The sequence below is a fragment of the Hemiscyllium ocellatum genome, chromosome 26, assembly GCF_020745735.1.
Source record: "Hemiscyllium ocellatum isolate sHemOce1 chromosome 26, sHemOce1.pat.X.cur, whole genome shotgun sequence".
Lineage (NCBI taxonomy): Eukaryota > Metazoa > Chordata > Chondrichthyes > Orectolobiformes > Hemiscylliidae > Hemiscyllium > Hemiscyllium ocellatum.
In genome coordinates, this window is record NC_083426.1 from 45,148,095 (window position 1) to 45,167,240 (window position 19,146).

Below are 19,146 nucleotides of genomic sequence, written 5' to 3' on the forward strand. Positions count from 1 at the left end.
CACAATTTATCAAAGTGAGGTAGAAATGAAAGTTCTCATGCAGTTTTAAGATGTATGAATGAATCTGTGCACCTCAACAGCTGTGTTTGCCACTAACAATGCTACTGGAAATATCTCAAATGAACGTCCTGCCACCAATCTGTGGCTAAGGCCCAGATTTGACTTGAATCCTTGAAGTTTATCTTTGATGGCCAAGATTGGTTCTTCCCCTGCACTTTAGATTTAGTTCATTCACATGACTGAAAATGTCTGGCAAGATATGCCAGCTTCACCAACAAATAGTTAGTAGACTATAAAAGGAAGTCCATGCATTGTTGAAAACCATGCCAGTTCTCACAGACCACATGAACACAAGAGATTACGTCAACCTGCATAGCTTATCGCGCCTCCGTGTGCAACAGTAAACTTTGATGCACAGCCCCCTTCTCCGCACACAAAATTAGTCAACAAATTGGATTTCAATGGTTGAGAGTTCATGTAATTCATGACTTTTGGGGGTTGCTCCAACATTGCAGCTATCTCTAGTGGCATTTCTTTGGCAACAAGAGGTTCACAGTGGAAGATGCAATGGTTGATGTAAATATCAGGATTTTGCTCTTTTGCCTTACTGAGAAATTCTTTGAATTGCCCACATTATGGAGGCAGTGCAAATGATCCAGGTAAGACTTTTTCCCTCAACTAGGTATCTGTAACCCAAAAGTATTTCTTCACCAGTGACATGACTCAGTACTACTTACAAAACAAATTCCCCTGTACGGAGTTCTCAGCAACATATTTAACGCAAGCCAGAAACTGTAAGTGTTCACTTAAATCAGCGGATTCATTAATCTGCAAAGCAAACTTCCCACTAGAAGCTAACTTATCTTGCAGCGTCTCCTTGATATCAGTGGATGCATCTTCCATTCGTTATTCAATTGTATTACTGAAGAGTGAGATTTTATCTCTTTCGCACTATCAGCTTCTAACAGCACAACTGCAACTTCTTTCACATGTTGGCATGATTAAAGTTTTGCCAACAGATTGAGATTTTTGGTTTTGTTACATGCTCAGCCACCAGGTAACTGACGTCTTAATCTTTATCTGACACCATGTTTCATGCCATTAAACTTTAGGTCTGCTTCATGTTTTGTTGGCGCTTCATGTATTTGGTCAAGAGATGGATATTTTTGATGGCAAATGACCTTTTAACTTACTTGATACCATCACAGTGTTTGCCAACTTCTCTCTGTGGATGACATTTAGTAAACAGGCAAATGGCATCTCTATTAAATCCAAAGACCACACAGTCCTTAGCATACTGTCCTTGAACAGTTTGTTCTTTCTTTTCTTTAGGTACAGATGCTTCACTGAATTAATGGAGAAATCATCTTTTTGACAACAAACTTATCAGAACAGATTTTGCAGAGAAATGTGGACACAGACAATTTTGCTACATATGCTAATGTTAGCTCACGTCACTTTGACAAGAAATCATGTAAATGCTGTTGCTTGGTCACTAGTTTAAACCATCACAAGTTTCCATTTTTGCCCTTTGGCCCTCAGCAGTTAAAATGTTTGCTCATTTTAGAATCAAAAGACTGACACCTTGTGTTTTATTTGATAATTAATTTTCACATGGTTTAGTTTAATTTTGTTTCATGTTGGTTAAGATGAAACAATGATTTTTTCTTACCTTTGTACAACATTTTACAGCACTCACAGCATGCCAGCGAGATGCAACACCCCATTTGAAAACCACGACTTTACCATTTCCAGTTGTCTGAGCTCATGGCAGCTACCATGTGTGTTTTTTTTATCCAATTCCATGCATATCTCAATATTAAGGTTTGTTTGGAACTTTTGGTCTCACTGTTCATCTTCAAAGGAACATATTAGTTCTACATTTTCACCAATTCCTTTTGAATGGCTCCCAGTAGTCTAACCATAGATTTTTCTACAAGTTGCTGATCCCGGTGCACCTTGGACAGATCTTGTTTTATATAATAACCAGCTTCACTCCAATTTGAACACCTACCTAAGGCTGAACGAGAATTTTGGGACAGCCATCTGCCTCATATTTTCTAAGTTTATGAATAGAGCATTACCAACTGAGCCACAGATTCCATATTTGCTGTGACATAACAGAAAAGCAAAAATAACAAGTTAATTCTACAGGGTATGGTAACATCAGTCAAGATCATCAGCAACTGCTTGGAATAACGTTCTGGCCACTTTGACTGTTCTGTCCTCAAGAAACAAAAGAGTAGCAACTTTGCAATGCGCTGTATTCACAACTACAAATCTTTTACACATCCATAACTTAACCCAACAAACTTCTTGTCCTCCTTTTAAAAATCAATTACAGGTGAACCTATCTTTTTAAAAGAAATATATTTTTGATTTGGCAGCTGAACAGAAAATGCATAGATTCAGTCATCATTAACACCACTATTTGGTGTTGCATGTGATTTCAACTTCATCTGAAAAGAAAAATCAGCCTTACCTGACATGACTTCTCGTCAGAATTGTTTGTTCCTTCTGATGAATCCTTCACAAAGTAGTTATCGACCAAGTCTATCTGTCTGCATTCCTGGCGACATACCGGGCACCGAATCACACCAACTGGGGCAGAGGCAAAATAAAAAAAAAGTTTAATCTCAAAAAACATCATTCTTCACAGATGTATTAAATTATAAACTTAGACAATAGATTTCACTGGAGCAAAAATGGCAGCCTTAAAATAGTTTATTGATACATTGGTTTTCCATTTGCAATATTGGAGTTTTTAATTAAACTTTTCAAAGTTGAAGTATTTATGAAGAAGGTGGATAAAGTCAACAGGACATTAAAAAAAACTCGCATGAACTGCCTTGTCAGATCATCACAATGCTCCAATAAGCCATAATTCCTCCCCAGCCCTTAGATCTTAGAAGTTGACATGAGGTGATTCAAGAACATTAAAGTCAGCACTGGTCAAACTTTGATGGCAAAACATCTTAAATGATTAACAAAGTACTGATTAACTTCCCCACATTAACAATGGATCCAGTCCAGCAAGATATACAATTATGCAAAAGTCTGCGCAGCCATGGCCTTTAATCTTGCAAACAAGTGGTACCCAAACACACAACTCAGTAGATTTCCACATGATTTCAGTCTCTCAAAAAAATGCATTTGCAAATATAGCTGAGTGCAAGGGGGACTTTGAGGATATCTTTGGCAGATCATAAATCAGTGGCAGAAAAAAGTCTGTTTCAGCAGTGACAGCTGTTTCAGGCTACTATTTGGGCTTACTGATGCCGGAGAATGATTTGAAGGTATCTCAACTTCTAATTGCATTCAGCATACCAGACTTTATAAATTTGTCCTCTTTAAATGCACAACCTTACTTTGACGTTTAATTCAAGGGCTGGGAAGAAAACATCAAACACATCCTTGTTACTACATAGCAACTTGCTTCTTGCAACTTCCCTGACACTAAATACTGCAGCTAAGACTAGTAGAACCAAGCTCTGACTGAAAACAAAACACGTGCAAAATATACAGAAAACTAGTTTAGGTTCTTTTAAAGGATTAGATTAGACTTACAGTGTGGAAACAGGCCCTTCGGCCCAACAAGTCCACACCGACCCGCCGAAGCGCAACCCACCCATACCCCTACATTTACCCCTTACCTAACACTACGGGCAATTTTAGCTTGGCCAATTCACCTGACCCGCACATCTTTGGACTGTGGGAGGAAACCGGAGCACCCGGAGGAAACCCACGCAGACACGGGGAGAATGTGCAAACTCCACACAGTCGCCTGAGTCGGGGATTGAACCCGGGTCTACAGGCGCTGTGAGGCAGCAGTGCTAACCACCGTGCCACCGTGCCGCCCACAAGGATCTTTAATGTTATCACTGCATGATTAATTGTAAATGCATGTATTGTTTTGCATGCCAGTATTAACTATATTCTTCATAAGGTTTATTTAAAACAATGTTAAAATTCAACTTCATACAGCATGTTCCACTCACTAGTCAACGTATTTCAAAATTGAAAATTAGCAACTGCATTAGAAATATCTTTTTTCTATATTGTTCCTCTGAGCTACCTCAATATAATTTTAATATTCTTGATCTTAAATTCTACCCAAGACACAACCCAAGCAATCTAATGCCTTTGAAGATGACCTTTTCCCATTGCACTTCAGCACTTGGACTTTGGAATGAGCCAACATGCAACACTTGGTCAAGGTTAATTGTTTGCAATGAAATAACGGCAAGTTTTGTGCAGACCAAAAGCATCTTTCACCAAAATAATGGTTCCCTAGGTACAGTTAATGTTTGTAGGGTTCTGTCCATTTGGGAACAGCCAGGAGAGCAGAGAGCTGCTTGGGATAAAATTCAAAACAGAATCACTGCATCTCTCTTCAACCCCCTTTGCAAAGGTAGTGGTGAATATTGGGAAATGTGTAGAGTAAGACATTGTGTGTCGGAAGGATTTGATTGAAACTACTTATCTCAATCAAGTTATGTCTTGGTGTTCATTTGCAAATTCTGGTAATGAAGCATTCTGCCAAACATCTGAAATAGCCTGATCAAGGAACCACCCGACAGGATCTACCATCACCTTTGTCTGCAAGGTCTCAAAGATAATATATGCACGACTACTTGCTAACTGACTACAAGTAGAAGGTCTCTTTTCTGCATAAAGCTCTTCATGAGGGACAGGTGGCATTCTGTGGTCCAATCTTTGGAGTGCTCCATGTCAATGTAGTTAGACCATCTTTCACAACACCGAGGGTCAGGCAGAACTGCAACATGTAATGACAGCCGAGTTCTAATTCTCCAACAAATTAAAGGACGAGAAATTGAGTTCTGGCACAAAAATAACCAGCCAATCTATTGTATAGTAGAACTGGCCAAGTTAATTTGATTATTAGATCTTCACTTCATACCTGAAAAGCTTAAAATTTCTTCAATACATATCTTATGCTGCCATACTCATGGACAGCCCCATTCGAAATCAATTTAGATAACAGTTTCATAGGTTTTTTTTGCTCCAATTTTCCATCTTTTATTAAACTCATTCCTAAACTCAACATTATTTTGCAGAGTTTTGAATGGGAACAGGATAGAAAATTTCTATAAGGACTTAAAGTATACTCCATTCCTTGACCATAATTGCAATAATGCTTCTTCAAAACCTTTGCAAGATACCAGCATAAGTTTTTTTTAAGGAGAATCATTCCATCTACTTCATAATCGACTGAATTGGCATTCATGCACCATACTCCCAGATTATCCAATTATGTCAAATGCAAAACCATCTGAAGAAACAATAACACTGAATTTTTCAAGTGCAGACAAACAGAGCAAACGCCTCACATGACTGAAGTTGAGGTTTTTTTGTGAATGTGTCAATAACAAAATCACAGTTATCCCCAACAAGAAAAAGCAGGATGTGACACAGGAAGAGTGAAATTATATGACAGAATACTGCAACAGACAGTTATCACCAGCTTATTTAGCATATTAGCACCATTGTGTTGCAAGTAAAAAATGTCACATCCAATACTGTTAGTAATAAGCTTTTTGGTTAGTCATACTTCCTCACCTCAAATTGCTCTCACCACAATTACAAGCAGTACTAGATCTTGGCATTACACAGCACAAATAAGGTTAGAAGGACAAAAATTGCAAATGCAGTGCTTAGCATTGTCTTATCTCAATTTGTTAAAGTGCCACAAACAGTTCTTGTGATTCAAGATGAAGTGGGAGCACAGAAACAAGTGCTCTTGGGTAGTCAAGAAATGTTGAATGGCTTTTTTTAGACTTAGTATATATAGCAGTATTGCTTAGCAGCAGCACAAAGATCTTACATATCACCTAAACTTGGATAATAGAATGACAATTTTTAAAGTATACAAACGACAAAAGATGGAAACAAATACGAAGTTGAGACTACTTAAGGAGGTCGAATGTGCAAAGAGAAATGCTCGATGAAATTTAGCAGAGGCAAGCATGCAGTACTGTCACAACACAGGTAAACCTCCTGCTTAAACTAAACCAGCAACACAAAAGATTTATCCTACGCAGTAATGTGAAAATTCGAGGGGCTAAGAACTATTTAAAGTAAAACTTAACTTTATTTCTTAAAACATGAAAACAATTAACAACTGTTTATAACTCCTTACTCTAACCGATCTTTTACTTTCCCTTCTATAATTCTAGGAAGATTTACCAAAAATTCAAATTTCAAAACCAGGCAGCTGTCGAATCCTCTCTTGGTATCTCCCTCCGTAGATTTTCTTTTTAGGGATTTCTATTTCACAGGGCATTGACAGATAAGGCCCCTTTAAGAGAGCTGTGTTTCAGGCAGTCTGTACATGCCGGTGGCTTGGTAGTTCTCCCCCAAACGTTCAGTCTTATAGCCCCAAAGCATCGGATTGTGTTACTGGCTTTTAATATTGTCAATATACTAAATTCAAACTTGATCGGAGCTTGCTATTTTTCGGGTATAATTTAAACTGATTGGCCCAATTCAAATTTTTTTTTTAAAAATGTCTCCAGGCAACCAGCTACACTAGCTGCTGGACCAAGAGATTACATTGCATCTTGTTCAGAACAACTGGTGCTGTCAGGTAGTTCTGCCAGCTTTTAATTTTCTTAAAGGTACAGTATACCCACATCTTCATAATACATTTTGGGAGAACAACCAGGAAGGCAACATTTAAAATACATGGAGACAACAGACAAATCAAACCCTGAAAGTCTCCAAATTGCCTTAGACAATTAAATTGAGGAATAAATGGGAGTGAAGTCAACTCTTTAAACAGAATGGAAAGAAAGTTGGAAGATCTGCTCCTCTAATTTCAGGTTGTTTCTCTTGGCACTGACTACTCATAGGTTTACCAGTGTGCCCACCAGCAAATAAACACTAGAGAGAAACCATCTGTGATCGCAAAAACAGTAAGCAGCTAGTTAAGTCGGTGTCAGCAGTAGAAGTTGTCACTAGGGCAAGCGGGAGCAGCGAAAGCCAAAGTCCAGGGTGAGATCCAGGAGCACAAGGGACAATTTAGAGGGGAAGCAAAGGGACAAACAAGCTGGGTAGAAGAAGGAACTGATAAGAACAGAGGGGGATTATAATTGTACTACGAGATGAGCCAGGAGACAGGAAGGTAACAAAGGGGTGCGGAAGACAGAATGGAGGTTGCAAGGTAGGAGGAAATGGGACGGTATCAGGGAGAGAGGCAGGTTGCAGGGAAATAAAGTACAAAAGCAGCTGCTAGGGTAGAGAACGGTTTCAAACTAGTCAAAAGGAGCTCTCAGCTAATGTAGAGTTAGGAAAACTTGAAATCACTGATGTAATGGAGGATGTGCAAATTATGTAATATTTCTCACTACAGGCTGCAGATACAGGAGGACCAAATATATGGGGAAAAACATGGTAGTTAGTGGGTTTTATAACAAACATTGTGTCAACAATTAATTTTAAATTCAGATCGAGATATTAAATACAGTAAGAAGGGATTGTAACAACTTGTTTATAGTATTCCAGCTTTGTGAACACGAGTTGTAACCTCACTAGTCTTCATAAGGTACATTTAATACTTTGTGTACACAGCTGGGAAATTAATGATTTCCTTGTTGGGTTAAATTGAATGCTGCTGAGATTTAGAGGATATTGATGAATTCTAATTTCGCTCTGGCACAAATTCAAACCTTTACTGATGTTTTGGATCTATTACTTAGCAGATGGAATATAATGTGGGGAAATGAGAGGTTATGCACTTTGGCAAATACAGAGGAGCTGAATGTATTAGAGTGGAGAAAAACAGCAGAAAGCTACAGAACAGAAGGACTTAGGAGTACACGTCCATGAATCATAAAAATCCAGCAGCCAAATTCTGTGTAATAAGTAAGGCAAATGAGATGTTGATCTTTATTACAAGAAACTAATTAGACCACAGTTGGCATAAGGTGAACAGGTTATGGGCCCCTTATCTTGGGAAAGATAAAGTGGCATTGGCAGCAGTTCAAAGAAGGTTTACTTTACTAATATCAGGTCTGGAAGGACTGGCTTGAGAGATCGAGTCTGAACTTATCAAAATATAGAAGAATGGGAGGTGATCTTATTGAAATTATAAGATTCTTAGGGGGACTTGACAGGGTCGATGTAGAAAGGTTGTTCCCCCTTATGGAAGAGACTGGAATCAGTGGGCATAATCTCAGAATAAGGGATCATACATTTTAGGCAGATGCGGAGGAATTTCTCTGAGGGCTGAGACGCTTAACTAAGTTACTTGAATTCTTTGAGGACATTATGAGCATGGTGGACAACAAGGAACCAATGGATGTGACTTATCTGGATTTACAGAAAGTGATCGACAAAGTACCGCACAAAAGGCTACTGCATAAGATTATTCAATGCTACGCACCTTCAATGTATTAGCATGGACAGAATATTAGTTAACTAACAAATCAAAGAGTGGGGATAAATGGGTGTTTTTCTGGTTGGGATTCAGGGGCTACTAGTTTGCCTCAGGACCGCAACTGTTTACAATTTACAAAGATAATTTAAAGTTAGGGACCAAGTGTAGGGTGTCAAAGTTCGCAGTTGACACAAAGACCAGTGGTAGGGTAAAGTGTGCAGAGGTCAGTCTGCAGAGGGACAGCGACAGGTTCAGTGAGCGAGCAAGGGTCTGGCACATCAAGTACAGGTGCACAATCCTTTATCAGAAACGCTCGGGACCAGCTGGTTTTTGGAATTCAGAATTTTTCTAATTTCAGAATAGGGGACAGTTTGATGGTTAAATTCTTTTAAAATCTTACCTAACAGTAGACTCACCGAGTAAAATGGGTCCTGAAACAGAATTGAGACCTGCCAGAGCTGGGCCACGCATCCCCCGAGTTGCATCTGAGTGACATGCATCGAGTGGGTGGGGAGTTAGGTTAACTGTTTCCATGCTAAACAACCTTGTTAATGAGAAAAAAACTTCACAAAGAAACCTTGGGATTTCAGAGCTTTTCAGATTTCAGACAAAGGGTTGATACTGTACAGTGTTGGTAAACATGAGGTCATCCATCTTGGAAAAAATAACAGCAAAGTGGACTATTATTTGAATTGTGAACAATTACAGCATGCTTCAGTGCAGAGGGACCTGGATTTCCTTGTGCATGAATCACAAAACTTTTGTTTGTGGGTGCAGCAGGTAATTAAAGAGACAAATGAGTGCTGTCCTTTGTTGCTACAGATGGAGTTTAAAAATAGGGAGGTTGTGCTATAGCAGTATATTGGGTGCTGGTGAGGCCACACTTGGAATACTGTGTACAATTTTGGTTTCCCTACTTGAGAAAGGATGCATTGGCACTGGAGGGGGTGCAGAAGAGGTTGACTAGGAAGAACAAAGATATTTGCCAGAAATGTTTCGTTCCTCTCAAAGTGAATCTCTGGAGATTTTTTTTCTCCTCCCTTTGCTTGATGCATGCAGATGTTTATATTTTAGAATAATCTGGTGAGGTGTTTATACTTTTGTATTTAAAACTGCAACAACCAGTTCTGCATCATTAATAAAGCAAACTAATATCACTTTGCTTATTAAAGGTATGTGCCCTTTCCACTGTAGTCCTAATATAGAGAATGCATACAATTGGACATATTGGATACCAAATAAAACAATTAATGTTGTCACCTGTGGAGTAATCAATCAGTCTAAAGACAGACAATACATTCCTCCAGTCTTAGTCATAGCACAAAACTGAGAGCTGAATGGATATTGACAATGAAAACATTTAAGTGGAAGCGGGATATCATCAATTGGAGAAGGTCAAAAGACATGTGAACTTGTTGGGCCAAAGGGCTTGTTTCCACACTGTAAGTAATCTAATCTAATCAGACAGAATCAGAGATGTACAGCATGGAAACAGACCCTTCGGTCTAACTCGTCCAGGCTGACCAGATATCCCAACCCAATCTAGTCCCATTCGCCAGCACTTGACCCATATCCCTCCAAACCCTTCCTTTTCCTATACACATCTAGATGCCTTTTAAATGCTGCAATTGTATCAGCCTCCACCAATTCCTCCAGCAGCTCATTCTATACACTGTCCACCCTCTGTGTAGAAAAGGTTGCCCATTCGATCCTTTTTATATCTTTCCCCTCTCACCCGAAACCATTGGCCTCAAGTTCTGGATTCTCCCCACCTCAGAGAAAAGACTTGGTCTATTTATCCTATCTATGCCCCTTACGATTTTATAAACTTCTATGAGGTAACCCCTCAGCCCAAATGCTCCAGGGAAAACAGCCACAGCCTACTCAGCCTCTCCTGATAGTTCAAATCCTCCAACCCTGGCAACATCCTTGTAAATCTGTAAACTAAGGGAATACTTCACCAAGCATGTCAGCTGGGCCTGCAGGGGCTGACCTGACCTCCCAGTTACTAGGCAAAAGTGAGGACTGTAGATGCTCGAGATCAGAGTCTAGATGAGAGTGGTGCTGGAAAAGCACAGCAGGTCAGGCAGCATCCAAGGAGCAGGAAAATTGACGTTTCGGACAAGAGCCCTTCATCAGGAATGAAGGCAGGGAGCCTCCAGGATGGAGTGTTAAATGGGAGGGGGTGGGGCTGAGGAGAAGGCAGCCAAGAGTACAATAGGTGATGGAGGTGGGGATGAAGGTGACATAACCTCCTTGGCCTCCTCCATAACCACAACTTGGAGGATCACCTCACCCTCTACCTGGGCAACCTACAGTCCAGAAGACTCAACATTGAGTTCTCCAATTTTAAATAGCTTTTTAAACAAAAGGAAAGGGAAAAGAAAAAAGACATTCAGGACAGAGGTGCAAGGAAAAGAACACAAATGAGATCTCAGACTCAGGAACATTCTAACGAGGAAGGATCAGAGTCCAATCCAAGAATAAATGGGGTAATATTTAAATTTATACATGCCCTCCTGAAGTTTGAAAGGAACATAGAGGAGTTTGATTTCTTTTGAAAATATAGCCAAACAGATGAGGATGACCAAAAGACAACTGGATTTTGTTCTTGTAAAACAGGTCGACAGGTAACACTCATTAGGCTTACTATCGGAATTATAGAATTTTACAAAGAGCCATTCAACCTATCTGGACCAGCTCCTGAAAGAGCAATCCAACTAGACTTGCTCGCCAACCCTATCTCCGTAGTCCTCCAAATCCATCATTTTCAAATATATATCCAACTCTCTTGAAAGAGTTTGAAATCAAACTCTCTTGGAATTCACCTCTACCACTCACCCAGACAATGCATTCCAAATCCTAACAACTGAGTAGTTTCTCATCTCACACCTACCTCTTTTGCAGATAATCTGGAAATTGTGACCTCTACTTACTGACATACCAACTAGTGATTTTCTACACTTGGCCTGCCTCATGACCTCGGACCAGATCCAGCATTCTTTCTGATAGCACTGGAAACATACTGTTCCAGAAAGTTTTCCTGTATACACTGCAGAAAGTTATCCCCTGCCTTGTCCCACACTCTTGGCTATCTTAGCAGATTTGAAGTCAACCCAACTTGCCCTGCAGATTTCCATAATTTGCCTACACATACTCTCTTCTACATCATCTATGATAAATAACCAACAAGGTCACTGCTTCTTTGCTGTTTCTCACATTGAGCCATACAGATTCTAATTCAGGAACTGCATCTTTTTCAAGGACAATGGTACTATCTCTGCTACACCTTTCTTTTTTAATCCACTCTTTCTACTAAAAGCCATATAAAAACCTGGATGTTAAGCATCCAGTCTTAGCTTTGTAATGAGGCTTCTACAGATTATGAGGTATCAAAAATGTTACCCTTGTTAAGATAACCAAAAGAACTGCAGAGGCTTTAAATTAGAAACAAAAACAAAAATTGTTGAAGCAGCCCAACAGGTCTGGCAGCTTATGTGCAGAGAAATCAGAATTAACAGTTCAGGTCGAGTGCCCATTCCTCAGATCTGATTTCCCTGCACAGATGCTGCCAGACCTGCTGAGCTTTTCCAGCAATTTCTGTTTTTGGACCCTTGATAAGAGTTGGCCCCAAGACTTATAGGCATAGATTTTAGCATATTCCGAAGCAGCCTGGAAAGACCTGTATGGAATTTGAGATAGTAAAGAAAAATAATTTAAGATAACTGAATGCAGATAAAGGTGGAGATGCTCTGAATTAAATATCAAGGTGCTTAAAATTCCACTGCCTCTATTAGTAAGAACTCAAGAGAACCAGATGATTGCACACCGTCAGATAAGCATTGACATGGTTGACAAATTACATGCTGATCCACAAATTCAGATATTTTTTCTGTCACGCCCACAAACATAAGATAGAGAGAAGGGGGAGAGGTAAAAGAAAGGCAGCTAACCAGAGATGGGAAAGGCTGCTGACAGAGCCCAGGTCCTCAGGCCAGAATGCAATTGATGGCAAAATACCATCATTATGTTTCCATTACTACAAGGTGGGATACCGTTGTGCAGTTTGCTTGAAGTTGCAAGAGAACCCATTGAGATCTATTGGGATTTACAAGGACACTGCTGAGAAAGGAGAGCTGACAAAGTACAACAGATCAAATAGCAGCTTTGGCTGAAGCTGTGAGTTTAAGTATAAATACTACTAGGAGTGCAGGGGGGTGATACCTGAATGTTACATGAAATTCTTGTCAAAATCAAAACTAACTCCACATACCATCCTCTGAGCAAAAAAGTAGCCCCTTAGGTCTCTTTTATATTTTTTCCCTTCTCACCCGAAACCTATGCCCTCTAGTTCTGGACTCCCTCACCCCAGGGAAAAGACTTTGTCTATTTATCTTACCCATGCCCCTCATGATTTTATAAACCTCTATAAGATCACCCCTCAGCCTTCGACGGTCCAGGGAAAACAGCCCTAGTCTGTTCAACCTCTCCCTATTGCTCAAATCCTCCAACCCTGGCAACATCCTTTAAATCTTTTCTGAACCCTTTCAAGTTTCACAACATCTTTCCGATAGGAAGGAGACCAGAACTGCACGCAACATTCCAACAGTCTAACCAACATCCTGTACAGCCACATCATGACCTCCCAATTCCCGTACTCAATATTTTGACCATTATAAGAAAGCATACCAAACACCTTCTTCACTATCCTATCTATCTGAAACTTCCCTTGGGGATTTAGATAGTCCATTGGAAACGTTCAATAAGCCATCTATGATCAATACTCAGTGAGTCAACTCAGTTAAGTGTAACAAGGCTTATGTTCCTCAAATTAGAGAAAAAGAGGCTGGTGGGAGACGATACCTTCTCTGATCAAAGAGAACATTTTTTTTCAAACCAAGTTTTCAATATCTAATTGGGAGCTACACGATCCGTAACCTTCAAAAAATCATCAACACATTCAAGTGAAGGGTTATTTCCACGCCCATACATGAACAGAATTGCTTTAAGTAAAAACCTTAACCAAGCAAATTAAGGCTGAATGCTTGCAGACAATGGTACTTGAGGATACACTATAAAACAGCTTGCATCCTTCAAGAAAGCAAGACTGTAGAAAAGTAGCCATTTACCACACTTATTCACTCAAGTCGGACAAAAGGGATAAGGCATCCTATAATACACAATTTTTTTTAAGGAAGTTAAATACTGATTAGAGAACTGTGAAAGAAATATTGTCCAGAGCTAACCAAGGACTTTCAATTGCCCGACATCAGCAAGCAGACTTGTTAAATCAAGTAATTGGCAGAATTACTGGATTTCTGCAGCCTCTTTAGTATTTTTCCCCCAACTATGTAGCCTGATGGGAACAGAGATGGAACAAAAAGATTACCCAAAAAGTACATGCCATTTAATTCAATACTGTTTTCATCCTGATGCAAAAAAAATCTATTAGTGGTTTACTTTGAAAATGCTTGGTTAAGTTTGAATAAATTTAAAATACTGGACTAAAATTGAAGCCTGGCCAAATTTTGGAAAGAAGGCAAGTATGACAGCAAGCAAAAATATCCAATGATACAAACTTGTCTAAGCAGGTGGAGATAGTCAAACGGGCTGGAAAACATTTTCTTGCATATTCATAGTTCAATCTTACATAGTTTGCTTCAAGCAACTTGAATTCATACAAGAACTTATCGGAAGCTTTTTGCCAAGACAGATGAATGAAATAGCACATCAAAAAGCAACAACAGTACAAAACAGTCCAGCTAAATCTGCCACGCCGCAATAGATCAGTAACAACTGCACGAAAATATTAAGCCATTTTAGGTTTTGCAGAATAAACAGTAAAATCATACCAAAATATATTAAGTTAAAAGTTTTAGATTTAAGATCAGTAGGATGGCACCTATAAAATGGACAGCACCACTGAAATTAAGCAAATTTTGCTTGGAGTAAAGATAAATCAACAGTAAAGACCAACTTGTTCACTAAACAAACTTATTGGCATTTGTTGCTCACTTCAGAACAAGGGAGAAGTTATTACCTGTATTATATTTATGGCTTTGAGTTCTAAAATTTCTAGGTAGTCCATCCTCTCCAAATTTACCACTTCTAATTCATAATTCAAAGAGTAGACAAGATTGTACTGTTAAAAGATTAAAATGGATTATATTCCTGACTATCTCACATTAATGCAACATTAAAAGGTTAAACTGCACTGTCTATCTCCAGAGACTGAGCATTCTGGCAGTGGGTGGAGAAGACATTCATGCAGGTATGTGGATGACTCCCACATTATTTAGACAGCCAATTATCACTACTCTCCTGCTATTATCAAATGAAACTCTCATTTTGTCCTTTCCATTCAGAAATGCTTCCATAGCCATCCCCCGTAGACAGGGCATATCACATCTCTGTTGGCTTGGGGAATCAGAGTCAGGAAATCATTTGCATAACGATTCCCCAGGATTACGGTATCTACATTATCTATAGATGACGTCACCCTACCATTGTACTGGGGTAACATGCGGTTATGGTGGGGGGAGTGGCCAGAATATCTAAGAGCATTACCAACTGACTTGTATAAAGAGGATGTGTTTTCTTCCCTCTGACTCCAAATTTATTTACTGAAGTGTAGAGGTTTCCATATTTCCAGCCAAGTGCATCGCCTCATATTTAGCCATGCCAAAATTAATTGATCACATAACTGCCCAGTCTAAGTTTTACTCTGTTGTTTTGCACTGCATCGTGTAACCTAGAACGTGCAGTTTTGTACCACCTACAAAATTTGTCACCGAGTTATTCGTTCCAAACCCCAAAGCACACTGGAAATTATGATCAGAAGTTCCAGCATTGACCCTTAGGCATTGTAATTTTACAGGTAGAGCCAGAGGCAACATAGGATATGTAGCATGATGAATCTTATGGTATTTTTGCTATCTTGCAAAGTCACGGTAACTTGAAGCCACAGGAAGACGCTTCTCAAATAAAATTAAGGTTTTCCACATTTCAGACAAGGATATTCTTTAACAGCACAGGGCCAAACACTTCCAACTTCCTCAAATCTCAGTATCAGAGAGTTACTATAGCATAGGTGGTATATAAGCCCATCATCTCTGCACTGGCTCCCTGAAGGAAAAAATAATTTAGCCTACTCCTATTCTTCTGACTCCATTTGCCACCACATATGTGTCAACTCCACTTATGTCACAAGTCTATCAGCTCAAAGGCCTTTCAAAGTTCTACATATGAGATACTTATGATATTGTCTACATCTGCTTTCTACTTTCAGCAAGAATTTTCTTCGATTAAGCACGTTAATCCATTCTACTAAACCTCATCAAGCAAATCCACATGAACATTTCACTGGGTTTTACCCTCAAAATTAAAACTCTTTTTCTGCATTCACTATCAATAAACTTCTCCTGAACAAGTAATAAAAAATAATCAAAAATGTACCACTCTTTCAAGGAAAAAGACCTGGTTCAAAATCTGAGTTTAAAAATGTGTTCAGAGAAGCATAGAAAAAGCAATTGAACAGAATAGCTGATGTAGAAGGACCAATATCAAATATGAACTGAAACAAAGGAAAATGGCATTTGATATAGCTTTAAAATATTGTCTAACATACTTAAAATTAGGATGACTGGATTGCATTCACAAAACTAGGCATAAAAAAAATTCATGTATATTTTATTAATTGAAAGAGACCAAAGAATGAACTTTTTGTCACCCCTCCCCCCCCCACCACGCTCCAGGGAAAACAGCCGTAGCCTATTCAACCGCTCCCTACAGGTCAAATCCTCCAACCCTGGCAACATCCTTGTAAATCTTTTCTGAATCCTTTCAAGTTTCACCACATCTTTCCAATAGGAAGGAAACCAGAATTGCATGCAATATCCCTACAGTGACCTAACCAATGTCCTGTACAGCTGCTACATGACCTCCTTACTCCTTTAACTCAATATTCTGATCAATAAAGGAAAGCATACCAAACGCCTTCTTCATTCTGGCTCTCTGCTCTTTGCAGGAGGAACTTGCAAGGTTTTTGATGACAGCTGATAATGACAGTGAATATTGTCAACAATCTGAACTCAGAATGGAGTGCAAATTCGGATTTAGAAATTGCAAACTATGATATAGGTCATTCTGCTCTAAAGCAAATTTCATCAGCACAACCTGGCTATAATTCAATTGATGAACATGTTTGGATAACGGCAACTTTCAACTGAATAGGTATAGCAATATAGTACAATTTTCTATAATGGTTTTCCATAGTGTGATTTTCTATAACACTGAGGTTGCAGCGGAACTCAACTGCCGTGTTATAGCATAACGACTTATAGATTATTCAAGGCTGTCCTCTCTTGCCACAACTATGATGAGCTCGATAACATCCCTGTTGAATTAAGATAATAAACATATACTGAGACAACACTTCGTAGAAACAAATTGGGAGGAATTTGTGGTGTGGTGGTAATGTTCCTAAACTCTGGGCCAGAAAGCTTGAATTCAAGTTCCACTTAATCCAGATTTAAATAATAGTATGTCTACGCAGGTTGTTTAAAATGGATCTGAAACAAACTGGAGTTTAAGCTTTTTCAAAATGAAAAAAGGCGCTCAGGAACATATTGCTAATGTTGCAGCTGCTGGCTGCACTTTCTGGAGGGAACTCGACCAACTCCTGACTATGGTAGAGATCATCTTGTATTTGCATCTTTACAGGTTAATTGGTTTCAGATACCCAAGAGATAGGATGGCATCAGATGTTTTCCACCTTGACTTCTTTTTAAGATTCCCTACAGTCCGGAAACAGGCCCTTCGACCCAAGTCCACATCAACCTAACCGGAGCACCCAGGAGGAAACCCACGCAGACATATGGAGAATGTGCTAACCTCTTGGCTCCCTAAGAGATTACATAGCTATTGAGGTGTGCAGGGTCATGAGGGAAGCTCGTTAGCCATACTCCAGCTATCCACCCAAAGTATGAACTGGGATTGATTGATTGGCTGATCCTCTCTCTCTTTTGCTACACTCACCATTAAAATGAAACAAGTTCCACGGAGCTCTGAAATACCATTTTCATTTCTACTGCAAACCTGGGAAATGCAGACAAGAATAAACTACACAAATACTTATGAAAATTTCAGATATGCATTAGTAGGTTACTGTGGTGCACGTACAGGCTGACCACCATATCCACTGAATCGCTTTCCAAGGTTTGTTACCCACAGTTTACAAGCAAATTTCTTGTTTAAAATTAATGGGTTTGATCCTATCTGCGGTTTCTGCAATTGGTCTTGGAACGTATCCCCTACAGGGTTCGGGGGGGGGGGGGAAATTACTGTATGCAGATTTGACCTCAAGATGTACTTTCCACTGAATCAACCAAATGCCATGGCAACTGACAACGGTGAATGCGGTTCTCCCAATTTTTCAATCACAGAAAAGGTGGGTCATTTTGGAGTTCTGGTTTAGTCAGTCTTCAGTGTTGTCTAGCTGCTTTCTATCAGTTTCTTGGCATATAGGAAGAGAAGGAGGTTATTCAGTCTCTGAAGTCAATGAGATCATGATTGATCTGTGCCTAACTTTTGGACCATATTCCTTACTGACTTTCTTATCAAATGTTTGAAAATTATCAGATCCAATATTTAATGCCATTTATGGAACAGAGTCCTGAATACCAGCCACCCTTTGTGTGCAGAGTCCTTCCTAACATCTGTCCTAGTCTGGAATAGTCTAATTTTTAGTCTATGGACCTTAGTTCTAGAATCCCAAAGCAAAAGAGTTAGAGTTAGGATTAGATTCTTTTTCTACCCAGTCTTTTCATGGAAGATTTTATCAAATCAACTCTTAACCTTCTAAATTCTAGTCAAAACAGGCTTAATTTGTATAATTTATCCTCATCGCCTACCAATGAAGTCCAGGTATCACTCTTGGAAACTTATGTTGTACTCCAAGAACAATATAACCTTCCTAAAGCATGGTTCCGGGACCGGCTCTCAGTACTCTGAGGTCTAACCAGGGTTTTGTATAGCATCAGCATAACTTTTGCATCCTTACAACCCAGTCTCCTAGATATAAAGGCTAGCATTCCATTAGCTATCTTGATTATTTTCTAGTCTGATCACATCTTATTTTCTGTGCCTGTTCCTGGCACTTAAAAACCTAAGCACCTGAACTCAAGTCTTATATATTCCTGTCATTTAGATCTCTCATTTTGTGGTCCAAAAAGGATAACCTCACACTTGCTTACATTGAACTCCATCTACCACAGTTTTGCCTATTCACCTAATCAATATCCCTTTGTAATTTTATGCTATGTACAGAGGAACCTCAATTATCTGAAGGACACTGGCAGGAAGTATTCCGTTCAGTTAATCGAATTCAGGATAATCGAACGCCGGATAACATCGCTTAGCTGAGCATCCTTACAACCCAGTCTCCTAGATATAAAGGCTAGCATTCCATTAGCGATCTTGCGATCTTGCCAGATAATCTGTTATTTGGACAACCAAATGCCGGATAATCAAAGTTTCTCTGTACACTGCCTAACTTTACATCATCAACACAATGAATATGACTTTCTATGTCATTATCCAAATCTTTACTGTGAGTAATCGAGGCCTTAACAGATCTTTGACACACACCACTGGTCATATGTTGCCAATTTGAGTACCTACCATCATTAGTTTCTCCTGCCTACCACTCAACCAATTTCTTGGCCATGTCAGTAATTTGCCCTCAACTC

General features: G+C 39.3%; 1 protein-coding gene across 2 annotated transcripts in view; it reads right to left on the minus strand.

Annotated features, from left to right (window-relative positions):
- trim33 (tripartite motif containing 33) overlaps window positions 1–19,146 on the minus strand; it is a 150,659-nt gene that overhangs the window by 97,022 nt on the left and 34,491 nt on the right. For both annotated transcript variants that reach the window (XM_060845572.1, XM_060845571.1), the window contains exon 2: window positions 2,483–2,601. In XM_060845572.1, the coding sequence (XP_060701555.1) occupies window positions 2,483–2,601 (119 nt within the window). The remainder of the gene's footprint in view (window positions 1–2,482; window positions 2,602–19,146) is intronic.